Source organism: Loxodonta africana, chromosome 5 (assembly GCF_030014295.1).
Source record: "Loxodonta africana isolate mLoxAfr1 chromosome 5, mLoxAfr1.hap2, whole genome shotgun sequence".
Classification (NCBI taxonomy): domain Eukaryota; kingdom Metazoa; phylum Chordata; class Mammalia; order Proboscidea; family Elephantidae; genus Loxodonta; species Loxodonta africana.
In genome coordinates, this window is record NC_087346.1 from 16,379,250 (window position 1) to 16,399,006 (window position 19,757).

Consider the following 19,757-nt stretch of genomic DNA (forward strand, 5'->3'; position numbering starts at 1 on the left):
TTTTGTTTAGCAGCTGAGCTCTTTACCACTGCACCACCAGGGCTCCTTATCTGGTATATTGGGGTATAATTAGAAATCCTATTAGGTCCCTTGAATTACTCTTACTTGAATCAGGAGATAGCCTAAATTAACCTTCAACTGGACAGGTGGAATCTGAGGCAGACTCAAGTCTGTCTGAGTATCTGTGGTATTGCCTGGCCCGAGGAATCTTGTACTTATCTGATCACATCCTGTCAATTTGCATTTAGACATGCTATTTTTTTCTCACGGGCAAACACACAACGTGGCACACTCAGCAGATGTGAGCTTTCCCCCTCAGCAGCAGCTTCTTTTGTGTCTCTGACCCGCTTCCACCTAAAGTGGCCTGATGAACAAATGTGGAAGCAGGACACTGCTGACAGTCTACCTGTTGGTAGGTCTGCTTTTCTTGTCTTTGAATTTAGGGGATGAGGATTATTTGCAGACTTAGGTAGGGTTTGCCAAGGACAGCAGAGAGTGATCACAGATGAGGGAGAAAGTGTTGGCAGCTCGGGGGGGTTCCACATACTTTCACTTGCACTTTCTATAAATAAAGAGTTGCCTCTGGTATTCAGTGAGCATAAGGGATTACAGAGACGATAACTGTATTGAAAAGTGCTTTTTCTACTTTATAGAACATTGCTTTATTTGCAATATTTACCTCTAGAAAACTAGAGTAAATCTAAAGGTTTATAGTTCATATAGAAATATAATGCATATGCTCAAGGGGAGGGCAATCTGATATTTGTAGTTGTTCATACATTTCATATATATTATCTTATTTAATCCTCACAATAGTTCTATGAGGTAGGAATAATATTATTATTCTGATTTTCTTCTAAAAGAAAATTCAGGCTCAGCAGAGTAAAACGACTTAACCAAAAATTAGAACTAAAATTCAAATCTAGTCCTGTGCCCTTTGAACTACATCATGCAATAGCACTAATTGTTCCCAGTTCAGCCATCCCATTGCCGCCGAGATGATTCTGACTCACGGCAACCTCATGTATGTCAGGGTAGAACTGACCTCCATAAGGTTTTCAATGGCTGGTTTTCCAGAAGTAGATCACTAGGACTGTCTTCCAAGGTGCCTCTGCATAGATTCAGCCTGCCAAACTTTCAGTTAGCGGTCAAACATGTTAAGTGTACGACCTAGGGACTCCAACTCAGGTATAGTAGTTTATAATTTGGGGGGAGAAAAATCTCTTTTGCAAAGTAGTTGACTTACTCTCGTTTAGAAATAATAAAACATGCCTCTATCTCAGTTGTTATTATTTTGATTTTTTGCTTACTGAGGCAAAAAGAATTTATCCTTCAGAGTTTTTTCATGTATGAGATTTGAGTTATTTTTAAAAAAATTTTGGAGGTGATTCTAAAGAAAATGAACCAGTGTTGAGAACCAGTGGCAGAGAGGCAAGATTAGAAGTAACAGAGGCAGGATGATAAAAGGCCTAGACCATGGTGGTGGCATTGAAAAGGGAGAGGTATTTCCAAGAAATATTTGAAAGGAATGGTGATCAGTTGAGTGTAAGGAGAGCAGGAGAGGGCAGAGTCAAAGCTGACTCCATAGATTCCAGTCTTCTAACAGAAGTGGCTAATCTGGTTTGTAAGCCCCCTTGATGGAATGAAAGTAGGATAGGAAGTCTAAATCGATAAGCCTGATTTTGGACATAAGCAGATAGTAGAGATATAGTTATGCAATAGAGGATTCGATTCTTCCTTTTCTGAGTGATTTGTTCTAAACCTTCTTCTGTTAGAGCCACAATTAGAATAATGACAGGTTAAAAAAAAAATTACAAGATGTATTCTTATAAATGTTCACTTGGGTCTATTAAATGATCTAAATTGAGTAAGTTAGCAACTACTATCCTATTAGCCTTCCCATGAGTTGTAATCAACTTGACAGCAACTAACAGCAACAACAATAATTGATTTAAAGTAAGTAGATTAGAGGGGAAAGAAGGTAACACTGGATGGTTTCTGGCTGAGAAAGTATCAGCACAGGGCACCTGTTCACATTTTCACTCAAGAAACTCATATTCTTGGACCATGATTATAATAGCCTTCATGTACAGGAAGTGCAGATATTATTTTTATGTGAACAATGGCCTCATGATGGGACTTTTGTTATTATTTTCATTTTGGGGGGGGCACAGGGTTAAATTCAGGCTGGGTGGGACCGTGTGTGTGTATTTTGTGGCTATAGACAAAACAGTGCAAGGCATTTCCATTCGTTAAGTTTCCAGGGTATTTCTGGGAAATCAGACCATGAAGTTGGCCCCGGGAAATTTTTCTGTGCCCAAGCCCGGTGTTTGCACATTCTCATTTAGGGAATCTTTAATAAGCTGTTGCGTTTGCACACAAATTTCCCATTGAAGGTATTTTTACCCTTTTTCTAGGACGATAGCATTAGAAGAATGAGTGACGCAATTGTGAGAGGTTACCCACAGCTGAAGGTTTGAAGTTTCTTTTTAAGAATACTTTACATTTAAGCATCTAAGATGACTTAATCATGTAGATTTCACGTCTTTACCTCATTGGAGGGATGATCCCTTTTTTATCTTTGGAGGGAAAAAAAAATGCTTCAGAATTTCCCAGTAGCTTCTTTGGATCTCGAAACACTTTATAAGGAAGGTAAAACAAAAAACCAAACTCACTGCCATCGAGTCAATTCCGACTCACAGCGACCCTATAGGACAGAGTAGAACTGCCCCACAGAGTTTCCAAGGAGCACCTGGTGGATTCGAACTGTGAACCCTTCGGTTAGCAGCCACAGGACTTAACAACTACGCCACTAGGGTTTCGGTAAGGAAGGTATAGGAGAGTAATTTAGCTCAATTTACCAATGAGGAAGCTACGATCTTTAAACTAGAGGGGTTAAAAAACTTAAGTTTCTACAAGAAGTCAGTTGTCCAGCTGAAATTAGGATCCAGGAAGCAGTCTCTGGTTACTTTTATTAATTTACAAAAGGAATTTTAAAAGATTACGTTTTATAGAGGTATAACACCAACTTGGAAAAGGTCTAATAATATTTCAAAGATTTGGAATGGTTGTGAAAGATAAAGAAGATAACGTTCAAACTTCCCTTCGTCTTTGAAGCAGGGATATGACATTAACCATTCAAGGAGAAGAGGACTATGTGATGGTTAAGGTTATATGTCATCTTGGCTAGGCCGCGATTCTCAGTGGTTCAGCAGGTATCGTGGGATCATCCTCCATTTTGTGATCTGATGTGAGCAGCTAATCAGGTGAAGGGGGAGTTTCCTTGGGGATGTAGCCTGCATCCAATATATCTGGATACTCTGGCAAAGCTTGTCCTCTCTTGGTCCTGCATCTAACTCATCATCCTCTGACTTCTGGTTCTTGGGATGTAGGCAGCAGCCTGCCATCTGACCTGTAGATTTTGGCATTTATCAACTCCTGCAGCCCCATGAGCCAGCAGCATGCTGTCTGACCTGTTGATTATGGGTTTGTCAGTCCCCGCAAACACACGTGAGTCAGGAGATGCCTCCAGCCTGAAGCCTGACCCACGGACTTGGGACTTTCCAGCCTCCACAACTGCCTGAGCCCTTTCCTTGAGATCTCTCTCTCTCTCTCTAAAGGCAGTCCCCGTGTTACAAACGTGCAACTTAAGGACAACTTGTGCTTGCCCTTTAATGCTATATAAATTTGCCCTCTCTTTGAAACGAATGAACCAATTCCTACTTGCAACAAATTCTTCATCACAATCACCTTCACTTGCTGGTTGTACGACTTTTAAATCACTGAAAAGGCTTTGGGCCTTTTCTTGCACTAAATTAAGGCTAAATAAGAATCGTACCTACAAATTCGACTTAAAGGCACAGTTAGGAACAGTCTCGTGCGTAACCCAGGGACTGCCTGTATATGCTTCACTGGTTTTGCTCCTGTAGAGAACCTAGCCTAAGACAGACTACAATGACTTCTCTTTGTTTCAGGGCTCTTGCCTTGAGTTGGTGGGAACTAAATGAACTAATTCCCTGGGGGGATGGGTCCTTTTAGGAATAACATAAATATTTTTCATCATAATTAATGATAATTCTTCTAGCAACATTTTTCTCATTCCATTTTTTTGTCATTGTTTTCAAGAGAACTTGCAAGAGTGTTGATTCAGATTTATTCTAATTATCTTCCTTCCTTTTCACTGGCATCTTCTGTGAGAGAGCCAAGAGGATGTGAGCTATTCATTAAGCTGTTTACCTGAGTTCTGAGAGGTAGGTATGTTATTTATATCCCTAACCAATATTTCTGTTTTTCCTGACAGAAATTAATTTTTCCCTTCTTTCCAATTATTGTTGTTAGTTGCCATTGAGTTGGCTCTGAGTCATGATGATCTCATGTACAACAGAATGAAACGTAGCCCAGTCCTGCACCATCTTCACGCTTGTTGGTATGTTTAAGTCCATTGTTGCAGCCACTGTGTATTTTGAGTGCCTTCTAAACTAGGGGGCTCTGTATTGGCACTATACTGGACAGTATCCTGTTGTGATCCATACAGTTTTCACTGGTTAATTTTCCTGGTCTGTCTTAGTCTGGAAGTTCCACTGGAACCAGTCCACCACGGGTGACCCTGCTGGTATTTGAAATACTGATGACATAGCTTCCATAATCATAGCAGTACACAAGCCATCACAGTACAACAAACTGACGGAACGGGTGGCAGGCAGTTCTTCACTGTAGAGTAAAATTAAAGATTAACAACCTCTGTCTTCCTCTTAGGTTGACATAAGGGGATGTTTACATTCTCCTAATTACACAATCAACAGCCATGGAAGCAGCAGTCAAGAAATGAAAAGACCCATTGCATTGGGTAAATCTGCTGCAAAGGACCTCTTCAAAGTGTTGAAGAGCAAAGATGTCACCTTGAAGACTAAGGTGCGCCTGACCCAAGCCACTGTATTTTCAATCGCATCATATGCATGTGAAAGCTGGACAATGAATAAGGAAGACCGAAGAATTGATGCCTTTGAATTGTGGTGTTGGCGAAGAATATTGAATATCCCATGGACTGCCGAAAGAATGAACAAATCTGTCTTAGAAGAAGTACAACCAGGATGCTCCTTAGAAACAAGGATGGCAAGACTGTGCCATGCATACTTTGGACATGTTGTCAGGACGGATCAGTCCCTGGAGAAGGACATCATGCTTGGCAGAGTACGGGGTCAGCGGAAAAGAGGAAGACCCTCGATGAGGCAGACTGACACAGTGACTGCAACAATGAGCTCAAGCATAACGACTATTGTAAGGATGGCTCAGGACCGGTCAGTGTTTTGTTCTGATGTGCATAGGGTCACTATGAGTCGGAACCGACTTGACAACACCTAACAACAACAACAATTACACATCAAAGCCCCGGTGGTCCAGGAGTTAAGAGCTATGGCAGCTAATTAAAAGGCCAGCAGTTCGAATCCACCAGCCACTCCTTGGAAACCTTATGAGTCAGAATCGACTCAACAGCAACAGGTTTTTTTAATTGCACATCGCTAATTGAATTTTCTCCCTGTGTTGTGTGGCAGGGCACATGGTCCACCGACCGAGGCTTGATTTTTATTCATTCTCAGCATTCCTTCCTTTCTTCACATTCTTTCTTGTCTTCCTTCATCAGTTCATTGAACTCATTATTCTAGAACAATGTTCTAGGCATCTAAAATGTTTGCATACACAACCCAAAACATATGCATTTGAATGAATTATAAAATTTAGACAAATAGAGATTAAAAAGGAAAAGATAAAACTAAATATTCCAAATAGATATAGAAGTTCTAAAAATTTCTTTTCATATACAGGAAGCACAGGAACATAACAGTGGTGGAATCCGAGGAATTGTCCTTGGTGCCCCACTGAATTCCCAAAAGAGCCTGGGTTATGCTTCATGCTGTGGCTAATGAAAATACTACCTATGCTAGGCCCCCCGCAGTGTACTGATATAATTTCCATTAAGGTTCATGGCAGTTTTACGTATGCACTTATGAGGGAAGACTCTCAAATACTACTACTGTTCTTTATCTAAGGGGCTAAAGGACTTTCAGGGAAGACTTTTTAATCTTCTCGTGTTTGAACAACATAAAATAAGGTGATGACTGGCAAATGCGAGCATGCCTGTTTAATATTAAGATTATGACGCAAATTGACAAAAGCCCAGGCATTCCAAGTTCAAGTTGCTAGACACCCTCCCCTCGGTGCCATATGAGTATAATGATGTATTTTCAGCCTTTTTTTTTTTTTTTTAGCTGAGGTACAAAAGGGTTATTAGACCTTGGAGTCCATCTGCTACCCGTGCAAAGGAAACAATTGAACTAATGCTGGCTGCTCTTTTCCTTGGTTTTTTGCCACCTTAATTACAGTTCATCTGGACTCTGTATGTACTTGCTGCCTTGAGTAGAACATTTTCCAGGACTGTAAGAAAGCAGAGTGAAAGCTCACGCAAGAGAGCCGAAGCAGAGTTTGCAGTCAGAGCTCAGGGGAAGGTGATATCTGGTGAGTGCCCCAAGCAACCAAACCAACAGCACAGGTTAACCACAACGCATGTTGCCTCAGTTGAACACCCAAACTATTTTCACAGAGCTTTCTAATTCAATTTTGGTGCTCATATTTATTTTTAAATGCTTTGCGAGTGTGTGTATATGTGATTTTTTGTAGCGATGGTTACATCAGGATTTATCTCTTTTTGAATGGTAGAAATTAGAGATGAATGATCTCATCTTTCATCTTTGTATACCTACCTGTTTTAGATCAATGATCAGCCCCATCTTTCCTACTAGTTGCTCCTCCTGTGCAATATGTCTTCATGGACAAAGTGACATGGGTGTACCACGCAAGTAGGACTGTGGCCTAGATAAGAAAGGCTGTGGGTGATATGCATCTCCTTGTGGGCTAGCTGTAACTTCATCCCTTTCTCTCCAGCCAACTTGAGACTCGTCAAGGTTACTACATCACAAATAAAATTTGCTGCTCTAAGAATATGCCAAGTGGCTTCAGAAAAGGTGGCAAATATTTAAATCCTGGAACTTCAAGGAAAACTTTGCAAGAGTCTTTCTTGCATTAACTCTTTATTTCTAAATGCTTTCACTGTGTCCAGGCTGGCTTTTCCTTACACTGTGCAACTAGAACTGTTAAGAACCTTTGGGCAACATTCTGCTTAAAGCAAAAGTTTCTTGTTGCATTATCTGAAACTCTCTCCCCACGGCCCCCACCATAGTATAAATATATTCTTTCCTTTTGGGGATGATTTTGTTTTGCAAACATGCAAGCACTAAGGGGCAAATTTCAGTTCCCCTAAAGAAGCATGTAGCTGAGAAATGTGTACAAACCATTTGCAATGAGTCTAGGTTACGAATGGAGTCCCTGGGTGGTGCAATGGTTAAGCACTCAGCTACTAACTGAAAGGCTGGTAGTTTGAACCCACCCAAAGGTGCCACAGAAGCAAGACCTGTCAATCTATAGCCAAAAGATCACAGCCATTGAAAACCCTACAAAGTGCAGTTCTACCCTGAAATATAGTGTTGCCTCAAGTTGGAACAGACTTGAGAGCGGCTGTTTTTTTTTTGGTATAGGTGAGAATACATTCTCTATGCTCAGTGTTGGTGGGTCTAACTTTCATTATTTTTATGGGCAAAAAATTTAATTGTTCGATTGGTTGTTTAATATGAAATTCTCATCAAGCAAATTAAGAAATTGAATTTGAAATTAAAGTTTGTCAATATTGACTGAATAGCCTATAATAGCTAATGGTAAGTAACGGCCTTGGTCTGTATTTGGTTTTCAAGAGCTGCTGTTTTATGCACTAGTCAGAGGATTGAAATGATGCAATCAGAGGAGATTAGTAGTCCCTCAAATTGTCAGATCATAAAAGTCATCTAGGCCTCATCTTCTGGGTAATTTAGACTGGGGAGCCCTGGTGGCACAGTGGTTAAAAACTCAACTACTTACTGAAAATTCAGTGGTTCGAACCTACCAGCTTCTCAGCAGGAGAAAGATGTGGCAATCTTCTTCCTTAAAGACTTACAATCTTGGAAAACCTATAAGGTCACTGTGAGTCAGAATCCACTTGATGGCAATAGGTTTGTTTTTAGGGGGCCAACTGAGAGTTTTTATTCTCTACTTATCATGCTCGAAATCATAGAAAAGTAGAGCTAGAAAGTACTTTCGAGCACATTTGGCCTGAGTCTCTCATTAAAAATAAAATATTTTTAGAATTATAGAAAATTTGGAAAATTGACATTGAAAAAGGAAAAAAAAGGAGAAAATAAAAATCGTTATTCTCTACTCCCACCACCTAGAGATAACTATTATTGGGATTTTCCTTCCTTCTCTTAATGTATTTCTTTAAAAAGTAGTAGCACACTGTATGTGAATGTACATTTACATATTTATGTTTATAACCTGCTATTTTCGCTTACTCTATTGGGAACATTTTCCATGTCATTAAGATGTTCTTGTACAATGTCATTTTAAGGTTACAGAGTCAGCGGTTTGAATTTAACATAATTACTTTAATCTATTCCCTATTGTTGGTCACTTCATTTATATTCCTTTTTTTCCCCCTATTATGAATAATGCTGAGATTAACATCCTGATTGAAAAACCTTTGTGCACACCCTTTAGTATTTCCTTAGGATAAATTCCAGAAGATGAATTTCTGGAAGTATAGCGTAATGGTTAGGGACATGGACTCTGAGCCGTACAGTCTGCGTTTATATTTTGATTTCACCATTTATTGGTTGTGTAAGCGCAGGCAAGTTTAGTGCCTGTTTCCTCATATGTGAAATGAGGTTAATTATAGTACCTAACTCACAGAATTGTTGTGAGGATCAAATGAGCTAATACATATAAAGCATTTAGAACAGTGAATGGGACTGAGTAGGAGCCCTGGTGGTGCAGTGGTTAAAGTGCTGGGCTGCTAACCAAAAGGTCAGTGGTTCGAACCCACCAGCCATTCCTTGGCAGGAAGATGTGGCAGTCCGCTTCCGTGAACATTTAGAGCCTTAGAAACCCTACAGGGCAGCTCTACCCTGTTCTATGGAGTTGGAACTGACTTGAGGTAGTGGGCTTGGCTTCTGGGTTTATGGGGCACAGTAAGAGTTAAGTGCCAGCTATTATTATTCTTACACTAAGATTATATAGAAGGCCCAGGATGGTGGAAACAGTTAATGCACTTGACTGCTAACTGTAAGGTTGAAGGTTCAAGTCCACCCAGAGGTGTCTCAGAACAAAGTCTTGGTGGTCTGCTGAAAAATCAGTCACTGAAAACACTAGGGAGCACATTTCCACACTGACACATGGAGTTGCCATAAGTTAGAACCAACTAGAAGGCAACTGGTTTTTTAAGACTATGTACATTTGGGGCTTTTTAATTGCCAATTTTCTCTGCAGAAAGGCCGTAATATAAATGATCCCCCAGAAACGTTTAGAGTCCATTTCCTGACATCATCACTACCATGGCCAAGCCTTTTCACTTATAGACGAATACGCTGAGCTGCTGTGAGATAAAGGTCCTTGGCCCAGGTCTCACTGAGAGGCGCTGACAGATTCGGGACTCGACTACAGATCCAAAGCTAAGAAGAGTTGTTCTAGATTAAGAACTTTACATTTGTACACTTGAATGCACCTCGTTTGGTAGAAGTGGTTTGAGTTAAGCCTTTTTGCACTTTTGACATTGCAACTCTGGGCACAATAGGCCAAAAAAGGAATCATTCTTCAGTGTGATATGTGGTTAATTTATTGTAACTTATTTTTCCTTCACAAATGTAAATTGGCATTTATAAATCTTTATAGGTAAAAAAAAAAAAAACCCTGAAATGTACAAGATTTACTTGAATGCTTTGTTCTCTGGAATAAAAAAAAAAAGGTGGGTCTTATTGATGCGCCACTAGAGGGCACTCTGACTCTGCAAGTTTTTAAGTTGTAGTGTTTCGGAGAAGGAATTCTGCTCCTAAGTAAGGCTAATTTTTTACTTCAGTGAAGATTTTTGCTGGTGTTCAGAAAAGTATAATCAAATATGAAGCGTTTGAGAGATGCACAGAAACTGAAATAAGTCTGTGTTTGAGCTGATCTGGAGGCTACCCTTCTTTGGTGACAGGAAAACCCAAGTTTCAGGAGCTTTTAAAATTTTGATTTACCTTCCTTTCAGTTCAAGACAATATTCTGGACTTGGGACTTTTCCTTGTTTTCTCCCTCTGGGATACTTTGTTACAGTTGTACCTGTGAGCATTATCTGGGTCAACGCATAGCCTTAGCCAATATTTATGAAACATGCATTTCCATTGTGGTGATTTTAAAGCAATCCTCTACCCCCTCCCAGCACCCCCGCCCCCGCCCCCCGCCCATAGTGACCTGGAACTTTAGTAAACCCTTTAAGAATTTTCCTGAAATAGTTTCAAGGACAACCTCGTTTTTTACTTCTTTAAATAGTGTTACTGTGCTTAAGAGAAAGCTCTTTCTGCAGTGATGACATTTCCCACTTGAACTGTTAAGCCTGGGATCAAGTTAACAGAACTGATAAGCAGCTTTGTTTTGTCCTTCAAACTAATCTTCCTAAAGGACTCGTACTGAGTAGTATAAGTAGCATCTTGGTTAGCAATTTAAACTATGATTTACACAACACCAAAACCAAAGACCATTTAAGTGGTGGCTTTTTCTCTTGCTGTTCTTAATTTGATCAACTAGCCAAAGTTTTCTTAATTTTTTTCTTTTATGTATTTGCCATCTTGCAGCAGTTTAGAAAAAGGATCCACAAATCATTACGTTTGAGTTTGTTTTGGCCTCATTAACTGGATTTGGTCTAAATGAGGAGGAGTCTCGTAAGGTCTTTAACAACCAGATGCTGGGTTCTTTCCATTTGCAGGGAAAAAATAAAGAGAAAAGCTCTTAATTACTACTTCTGCTCCTATCTGGAAGCCAATCTATCAAAATTCAGGGACAATATGTAGTCCAAACTGAGTGATTTCCAGTGTTTCCTAACCAAACTCACCTTCTACAACCTTTCACTTGCCCTATCTCCTCCCCATTTCTTGCCCACTCAATTCGAATTTACTCCTTCCCTTGCTTCCTCCTCTCTCCTGCCTTTCCTCCTGTACTTTTCTTTCTTCTTTGTTCTTTTTTTTTCAAATAAGCAGTCTAACAGGCTCAAGGACTCTCTTCCTCCAATTGTATACATGTTTATTTTTTCATTCTAGAGTGACATTTTCTAAAAATAGTCAAACCTTGTAATATAGCACGTTGCTATACCTCAGGTTCAAATCATATTTGTGTATGTGGTTCATTCCCTTCACTGTAAGACAGAGCCTTTTTAATACTGATGGTGAGTCTCCCCTTCTCCCAATATCAGTACTATTTTATGCTTTCTGGAAAGTGAGATAAAGGGCGGAGGGTGAGGGGGTGGGCTCTATGTCTCCTGGGTTGAGTTACACCTGAAATTAGCAGTGATCTAAGTGTCCAATTTAGCTATTGATGGGCCCATGTGGATATGGGGCTCCCTACTTTAAACATCAATTCTTTCTCTACTGTGCCACTTCTGCTCAAATCTGTTTCTCCCTCTCTGCAGCATGGTAATGACAGCTAACATCACTCAATACCAATATATATGGCACCTCACCTACAGTGTAAGGAGCATCCAATCTTCATGTGCTCTCTTGGCCAAAGCTGGATTGGTGACACGTTCTTTGGGAATCCAAAATGGGACATATTTCCAGAAAGTTTATCTTGTGGGCAGTAATTGAGAATTACCTGGCTGTCAGTGTTTTCCAGACTTTCCTCAGTATACTTCAAAAATAATATATTGGGGAAGGGATTCGAGAAGTAGAAAATATGTGATGATATCTTGAAAATATTAAACTTCTGTTTTTTCAAACCCCCTGAAATTAATGTTTCCCTGCAGCCATTCCACCATTACTGTTCCAGAGAAGGAGAGGGGAATTGCTACCTTGGGAAGAGGAAGATGGATGCGGGGGAAGTCGAAGGAAAGCTAAGTAAACACAAAGCCAGGCAAGGGCTGAGGAACTGAATGGGCAGACATGCATGTCAGGGTTTATCCCTCTGAGGCAAAGCCTAGAAGGTGGGAAGTCGTGATAAAAAGCAGAGGACTTGTGGGTCTCACTCGGGGAAAACGTTAATAGGTGGGGGTGGGAAGCAAGGGGCACTTAAGCAACTAAACCACATTGCTGCGAAGTCCCCCTTACCCACCTTCAAGTGGGTGGACTCAAGCCCATGAATGGGATCAGGCTGCACAGGCTCCCCAAGATCACATGGGGCCCATCTTGTGCTAAGAAATGGGTGTTGCGCAGGCCCCCAGGCTCACGTGGGGCGCCTCGAGAGCCAGGGTAGCTGGCGCAGGGGAACCTGGGAGCCGCGGGGTCAGCTGGGAACTCGCTCTGTCAGCAGGACATCCCGGAAGTCGCCTACTGCACGGTGGGACGCTGTTGAAGTCTGAAAGCCCCGTGAGTCCAGCGCGCCCCTGGTGGGTTCCTGAGGAGAAGCTAGAGGTGCTGAGGCACTGCCCGAGGCCCGAGAGTGGTGCCCTGCAGCGGTCACGACAGTTGCCATCTTGGAGAGCAGGCGGGGAGAGAGCCTATTATCCCAGAGACCACAGCTGACCAGAAGTTACTGGTCTAACCAGGTGTGCGTCGTGGAACCAGAAGAAAAGGAGTAACCTTAGTGGACAGTTACCATATTAGATCAGGTATAGAAAATGAAGAAGCCACGTTTTATGCCACACAACTTGCATTTAAAAAATTCAGAAAGAATGAAGTGGAAAAAAAACAAAAAACACTTAATCTATAAATAAAACCGTCTCTAACTTTTAGTGTATTTTGTTCTAGAAAGGTGTGCATCAAAAAATTGGAGTCAGGCTGTATGTACAATTTCCTGTCCAATTTTTATAGTTTGTTCTCTATTTCCCCAATTCTTGAAATAGTAGCTATAACTTGACCGCACTCTTTACCGTCCTCCCTTTTCTTAAATATTTCTCGTAGCCCTTCTACAACCGTCTTATTTATACCCCTCTTGAGTGCATCAGGCTTCCTCTTTTTCAGTCATGCCTATATTCGGAGGAAAACCTGGTGGCGTAGTGTTAAGTGTTACTGCTGCTAACCAAAACGTCTGCAGGTCGAATCCGCCAGGCGCTCCTTAGAAACTCTATGGGGCAGTTCTACTCTGTCCTATGGGGTCGCTATGAGTTGGAATTGAGCAGTGTGTTTAGTTTTTTGGTTTATATTTTGGGAAGCTCTTTTAGTAATGCAGCCATCATTAAGTACTCAGAGGCCTTGCACATACTCTGCTCTATGAGCCAGGGGCCTTATCCATAAATTCAATTTGAATTAGAAAGCAGTGGACAGGCTGGCCTGTAATTTCGTATATTGAGAATATTTTTGAGAACTGACTAATGTGAGCAGCCTTACCAGAAAAAATTTCCAGAACCACCACAAATTGTATTCTGCAATCTTCTGGCCAAGTCATAAATAAATGTTCTTAATAGAAAGGAGAGGAAAGATGGCTTGGTTGCGATAAAAACATCATGACCATGGAAAATGTCCACAGCTGCTGGACCATGCTCCACTGAGGATGACTCTTTCCCCACCTATATACAGAAGGCAGTTCCTTTTACAAGGGAAAAGTTTATTATTACTGTATTTTTGGAAAATTTGGGTTTATTTTCATTTTCTCTCTTTAACTTAAGGCGTGCAACTTTACTCTCTCTAGCTACGACTGGCACATATGTCTGTAATTGATATTTTTTAATCTTGGGGTGATTTTTACCCCTGTAGCTTTATTTTCTACCTTGACCTGAATCTAGATGGGAAAATGGGTGTAGAACAAATGAATGCTGGTTTTAGTGATAAGCATTTAAGAAGAGCTCCAGTTAGTTGTTTTTATATTTTAAAACTTAAAGGAGACAAGGTTTTAGATTTGATTTATTTGAACAACTTTATAGAAATTTAAATAACTTTATAAGAAGATTTTGAAATTCTTAAAGAATCAGGCAGGCACTGAAACAGGAATCATATCCTTCCCTTTTCCTCTATTTGAAAGTACACCCTTCCCATAATAACCCAGCAGAACCCATATTTATAAATTTCTTGAAAATAAAGGGAAGTAATTTTGAGTTTGAAATCTTGAACTATGATTATTTTCTGGGACCATATGAAGAAGGAAGGATAAATTTAAAATAACCAGAGGAAAAGGTTTGGGTTAGAAATATTATTTTAAACTTAGGCATATTATTATTGTCTTTTTACTTCTCTGCAGAGGTAGAGATGCTATTGTGAATTCTACTAGGTTCAGTTATAGTATGTAAAATTATTCTTGGACTGGCCCTTACATAGCAAATTACATTCTGGAGGTCATTTTTTAGAGCCATATTACCAGGCTTAGCTCAGGGGAAGAATATTTTACTGCAATTAGGAGGAATTCAGTGCCATGCTACTTGGGCTGAGAGCACTGGATAAAAAGAACTGGAAGAGAATTAATTCAGTTTAGGCTGAGAAGACTCTTAGGATAAATGGCCTCTGGCTTGGCTCAATCTAAGTTTTATATATTAGGGGCAAAGCACATGTATTTTACCTGAATTCAGTACTACACATGATTGCTTAAAGAGTAGACATACTGCCACATCTGTCAAACATGGCATAAAAGTATGCTTGGTCTAGGAGTGCTCCCTTACAAAAAAATTACCTTTATGATGCTAGCTGGGTTACAACAAGAAATTGGTGGGGGGGGGGGAAGGAGCCTATTGTATATGTAAATAACAATATTGGTCATAGGATCAAATGGAAAAAATAGCCCTGCAACATTTTGTAAATAGAAAGAAACATGCACACACACACACAAACACTATATGATAATAATGTGAGAAAGGAAGTTAAAGTTAATAGTAACTTTCACCCTGACTCCAAGATAGTCTTTCTCTCGTCTTTTTTTTTTTTTTTTAATCATCTGTTGGATTTCTGTACATGCATTTTAAAAGATTTGTTTAGGCTTGGGTTACACAATCCATTGTTCTTTGCTCCAGAAGAACGTTGTATTGCATCTTTGGAGGTTTCCTGTCAGCAACTCAGCTAAAAGAAATGTTCTTAAAAAGTCTGCTGCCTGGAGCCAGGCTTTGCCTAGTGCAATTTTTCAACGTTAACCTTGCTGATAGGTAGAGCCGACAGTAAAGCACAAATTTGATGCAGATTGTGAGTAAAAGGAAATAACCGTGAGGTTTATTCAGTCTTGTAGAAGTTTTGCCTGAGGGAAAATCATGCAAATTTTTATTAGTATTTAATTATTTTTGAGGCATTCTGTCACTTTGTGGAGAGCATTTACAATATCAGCAGACCGAAAGTCTTTTTGTCAGACCAAAGGGTAGTCTGTATAGAGCCATTTTCTCTTTATTATTTATGCTGCTAACATTGAGAAAAAAACCTGAGAGAAAGCTGTTGTATTTGTGGAACATAAAGTTGGAAGAGCATGTAGCAATTAGGGATTAATAAATTAGCTATGCAAATAGAAAGTGTCCTGAAGGCCGCTTTCTACTGACACATCTATTTGGTACTCAGCATTGGCATTAGCCAGCATCCCACTTTCTAATTTTCAATAGTAGGAGTATTGTCCACCTTCCACCACTTAGCTTTCACATGTGTCAGTTATATGTCATCAAGTATCTGGCAGTTATCCCCTCAGAGCTGCTTCACAAAAAAAAAAAAAAAAAATTCATGAAAATTCCAATAAAAGGGAATGGGAAAGAAGCTCCTTCATAACTCATAGTTTATATTGTCTTTTTTTCTTATAAGCTTGGCACATACCTTCAGAAAATACCTTAAGATTAGAGATGAATGTCACAAATTGCAAATACGTTTCCTTTGCCAAACAATAAATATGGTGAATAGGAAATAATACCCTATCTTCTCAGACTGCTCTTTCAGCCCCTCTTCTTCTGCCTGGTCTTAAAAATGCTGCTGTTCTTGTTGTCTGCCTTTGGCCCTCTTCTGTCCCCCAAAGCACATCCTTCACAGACTGAGGTCAGTCATACATGGTTTCCAAGAATACCTGTGCACTCATCACTCCCAGATCTGTGCTTGTGGTCTAGGCCTGCCTCCTAAATTCCTGATACATATAGGCAGAAATATCCTTCCATTTGTTCCTTACATACTTTATTTGCTCATTCGTTCATTCAGTACCAAGCACTTTACATGTTCAAAACCTGTCATTTCTGTTTTCCCTTCATAAGTGAACATCTATGTCCAGATAACAAAAATAGAAATTTGGGACTACTTTTTTCCCTCATTCGTTCCTCTCTTAGATTTTTATCTTTGCTCCCCCCCGCTTTTTTTTTTTAAAGAGTAATCAGCCAACAAAGAAATCTCTTTGTGACTTCCCTCTTTTTAGAAAGTAAGGACATTGTGAATAATAATGGTATTTTTTACCTCTGACATACAGTTGGATCAACCAGATATTTTAACTTGAATTTTGTATGACTTTCATTGAAGTGACTCCTTTAATTAAATTTGCTTTGCTAGTAATAGAGCATGTAAAGCCAATTAGATTTAAAGACTGACCTTCAGTATAGTGACAGTATCTTGCTGAGTTACCTAGTCATGCTTTCTTTTCTATTTTTACTCAGAAACACTGGTAGGTCAAAAACTAAAGCAAACAAAAATTGAGAAAGATGAAACAAGAATTGCGGAATGTTGACAGTTGTTGAAGCTGGATGGTGGGTACATGAAATTTTATTACGTTATGTTTGAAATTTTCCACAATAAAAAATAAAGGTAAAAATGATTGCAAATACCTAGAGGCTCAGGTGAAGTGCTGCAGACACAGTCCTTCCTACCCATATTTACCTCACCTTTTTCCCCCCTCCCCTACTGCTTTGCTAACAGAACACAGATTTTGTTTGGGGTAGCAGTCCCCTGGTAATGCAAATGGTTAAGCATTAGACTGTTAGCCAGAAGGCTGGTGGTTCAAACCCACCCATAGGTACCTTGGAAGACAGGCCTGGCAATTTGCTTCCAAAATGTCACAGCCTTGAAAACCCTATGGAGCACAGTTCTACCTGTATACATGGGGTAGCCATGAGTCGAAATTGACTCTACGGCAGTTAACAGGAGCAGCAGCAGCAGCAACGATGACAACATGGTCACTCCAATGTTGGGTTATGAATGGTCTAAACTGGTGTTTCTCAGTTGAGGCACTTCGGCATTTGGGGCAGTGCAAATCTCTGTTGTGGTGGATTGTTCCTCACATTGCAGTGTGCTTGGCATCCCTGGCCTCCAGGCACTAAGTGCCAGTAGCACCACTTCCCTAAGCCCCATCACTGTGATGAAAAACGCCTTTACACATACTAAAATATTCCCAGGGAGGACTGGGTAGAACTTTCAGTGATTGAGAATAATCACCACTGTCTAAACTAATCATGGCAATCCTACTCTGTAGTTCCCAGATTCCCATATAGCTAGTTGTAGCCATGCGATCCACTTACTGGTGCTGAGACCTAAGGGAGGACTGCTGCAGCAGCTTCAGGGAAAGCTTTTTGCTTTCTTAATTGAAAGGACAGATGTAGCAATTGCTGCTTTTTGCCTTCTTCCTGCCCTGAATGAAAAACTAGCGCAAAGCAGTAGAAGTCATTTTGCAACCACAGGCAACGAACCAATATGCCAAGAAAAACCAAAAACCAAGCCCGTTGCTGTTTTGTCGATTTCGACTCATAGTGACCTTATAGGTCAGAGTAGAACTGCCTCATAGGGTTTCCAAGGCTGTAATCTTTGTGTGAGCTGACTGCCGCATCTTTTTCCCGTGGAGTGGCTAGTGGGTTCAAATTGCTGACCTTTTGGTTAGCAACCAAACGCTTAACCACTGTGCCAGCAGAGCTCCTTATTCCAAGAATAAAAAAAACCTAAAAAAACTCTTTGCCATCGAGTCGATTCTGACTCATAGCGACCGACCCTATAGATAGGAGAGAGTAGAACTGCCCCATAGGGTTTCCAAGGATTGCTTGGTGCATTTGAACTGCTTACCTTTTGGTTAGCAGCCTTAGCTCTTAACCACTATGCCAGCAGGGTTTCCGTATGCCGAGAATACTCGAGTAAAAAGATAGAAGGAGTATGGATCTTAGAAAGCTTGTATCAGAATGGGCCCATTTATGTATTATTGTTCTGACTCAGTGACACAAAGTGACTGCGTTGAACTGCCCCATAGGGTTTCCTAGGCAGTAATCTTTACAGGAGCGGATCACCAGGTCTTTTTTCCCGCTGAGTGGCTGGTAGGATCTAACTGCCGACATTTCTGCTGCCAAGGGCTTGAACATTGCGCCACCAGGGCTCCTTTATCACCTTAGTTATCTCCTTAGGGGAGAAAATAATCCTTTTTTTCTTCTAGCTACTGTTAGATTTTCTATTACTTGCAGCTAAATACACTCCTGATAACATCAAAGCTCTGGACTCCTGGATCAATGTTAGTATGAAGTAGGAATTATTTAAACAATTTCAGGCAGATGCTTTTAAGTAAGGTACTTTATAAGCTTGGAGAAAAATTCACTCTACTGTGAAAAAGAAAATGCTGCTTGGAAGTATTTTTTAAAGTGACAACAGAATATTTTCACACGTATTTAGAAATGAACCCCAAATAACTAAATCCAGTGGGGAAAATAGCCATAGTACTCTTTTTTCCCCCAAGATCTAGGTGTTTTTTAAAAACTTAAGAGATTTTAAATAGATTTTGAGGGGAAGAGTTGGATTGCTTTGCTTTGAATTACAAACTGACTTGGAAGGTCAGGCTTGGTATTAATATAGTATTATTAATAAAAAAAATTATTAGACTAGAATAAATAGAGACATTGGATATAATTGTTTTAGCTTGGCATTTGAGACCCTTTAAGACTCACATTTCTGGCTTATTGTGTGTCTTTTTTCAATTGTAATGTCACCTTGGGTGACTATATTGTTCATGTCTATGGGCTGTCTGGCATTTTATCCTCAGTTACTTGCCTCCAGATACCTTCACTTCCATTCTACTGCCTCCCTGTTTTCCATGGTCATACCCTGAACTTTGTCATAACCCAACTTTTCTGCCTCAGAAATAATAAAGCATCCTAAAACTCACTGGCCTTCAGAGGCTCTCATTCTAATGCTCCCACTGTACCAGTTCCTTGGTCTCATGTTTACCATTTTCTCTATTGGTCACTTCTGTCTTTACTTTCTTCATTACCCAGTTTAATTTCTATGGTCCAAAATTTCAACCACCTTAAAAAAAAAATTTTTTTTTTTTTTAAATTTTGCTTAAGATGGTTTACACAGCAAATTATTTTCTCATTAAACAATACACATACTGTTTGTGACATTGGTTGCCAACCCCACGACATGTCAGCACCCTCCCTGTGGATTTCCTATTACCAGCTTTCCTGTCCCTCTTGCCTTCTAGTCCTTGTCCCTTGGCTGGTTTGCCTATTTAGTCTTGTTTTGTTTTATGGGCCTGTCTAATCTTTGGCCGAAGGGTGAACCTCAGGAGTCACTTCAATACTGAGATAAAAGGGTGTCCAGGGGCCATACTCTCAGGGTTTCTGCAATCTCTGTCAGGCTAGTAAGTCTGGTCTTTTTTTTTTGTGTGTGTGAGTTAGAATTTTGTTCTACATTTTTCTCCAGCTCTGTCTGGGACCCTGTATTGTGAATCCTGTCAGAGCAGTTGGTGGTGGTAGCTGAGCACCATCTAGTTGTGCTGGGCTCAGTCTGGTAGGAGGCTGTTATAGTTGT

General features: G+C 40.2%; 1 protein-coding gene across 13 annotated transcripts; it reads left to right on the forward strand.

Moving 5' to 3' along the window:
* Positions 1-262: 262 nt before the first annotated feature.
* Positions 263-14,923, forward strand: LOC135231414 (uncharacterized). Of its 13 annotated transcripts, none has more exons than XR_010322015.1 (7): positions 264-412; positions 2,418-2,474; positions 3,118-4,250; positions 4,339-4,426; positions 4,756-5,297; positions 6,381-6,513; positions 11,912-14,923. XR_010322015.1 is itself a non-coding variant. In XM_064285357.1 (5 exons), exons 1-4 carry the CDS (start codon positions 368-370, stop codon positions 12,004-12,006), a joined length of 795 nt encoding a protein of 264 aa, XP_064141427.1. In that variant the 5' UTR covers positions 264-367; the 3' UTR covers positions 12,007-12,018; positions 12,415-14,923. The 13 variants fall into 13 exon arrangements, 3 of the variants coding, with proteins under 3 accessions (XP_064141427.1, XP_064141425.1, XP_064141426.1); XR_010322016.1 differs by having other exon boundaries at positions 3,121-4,250; XR_010322012.1 differs by having other exon boundaries at positions 263-412; positions 2,418-4,250.
* Positions 14,924-19,757: the final 4,834 nt, after the last annotated feature.

What these genes read in the sequence shown, in the direction of transcription:
- LOC135231414 (XM_064285355.1), top strand. Translation starts at nt 368, where the DNA reads ATGAACAAATGTGGAAGCAGGACACTGCTGACAGTCTACCTGTTG. An exon ending in TGCTGACAGTCTACCTGTTG is followed by an intron (nt 413 to 4,755) that starts GTAGGTCTGCTT and finishes TCTTCCTCTTAG; the next exon opens with GTTGACATAAGGGGATGTTT. An exon ending in GGAAGTCGAAGGAAAGCTAA is followed by an intron (nt 12,003 to 12,411) that starts GTAAACACAAAG and finishes TCGCTCTGTCAG; the next exon opens with CAGGACATCCCGGAAGTCGC.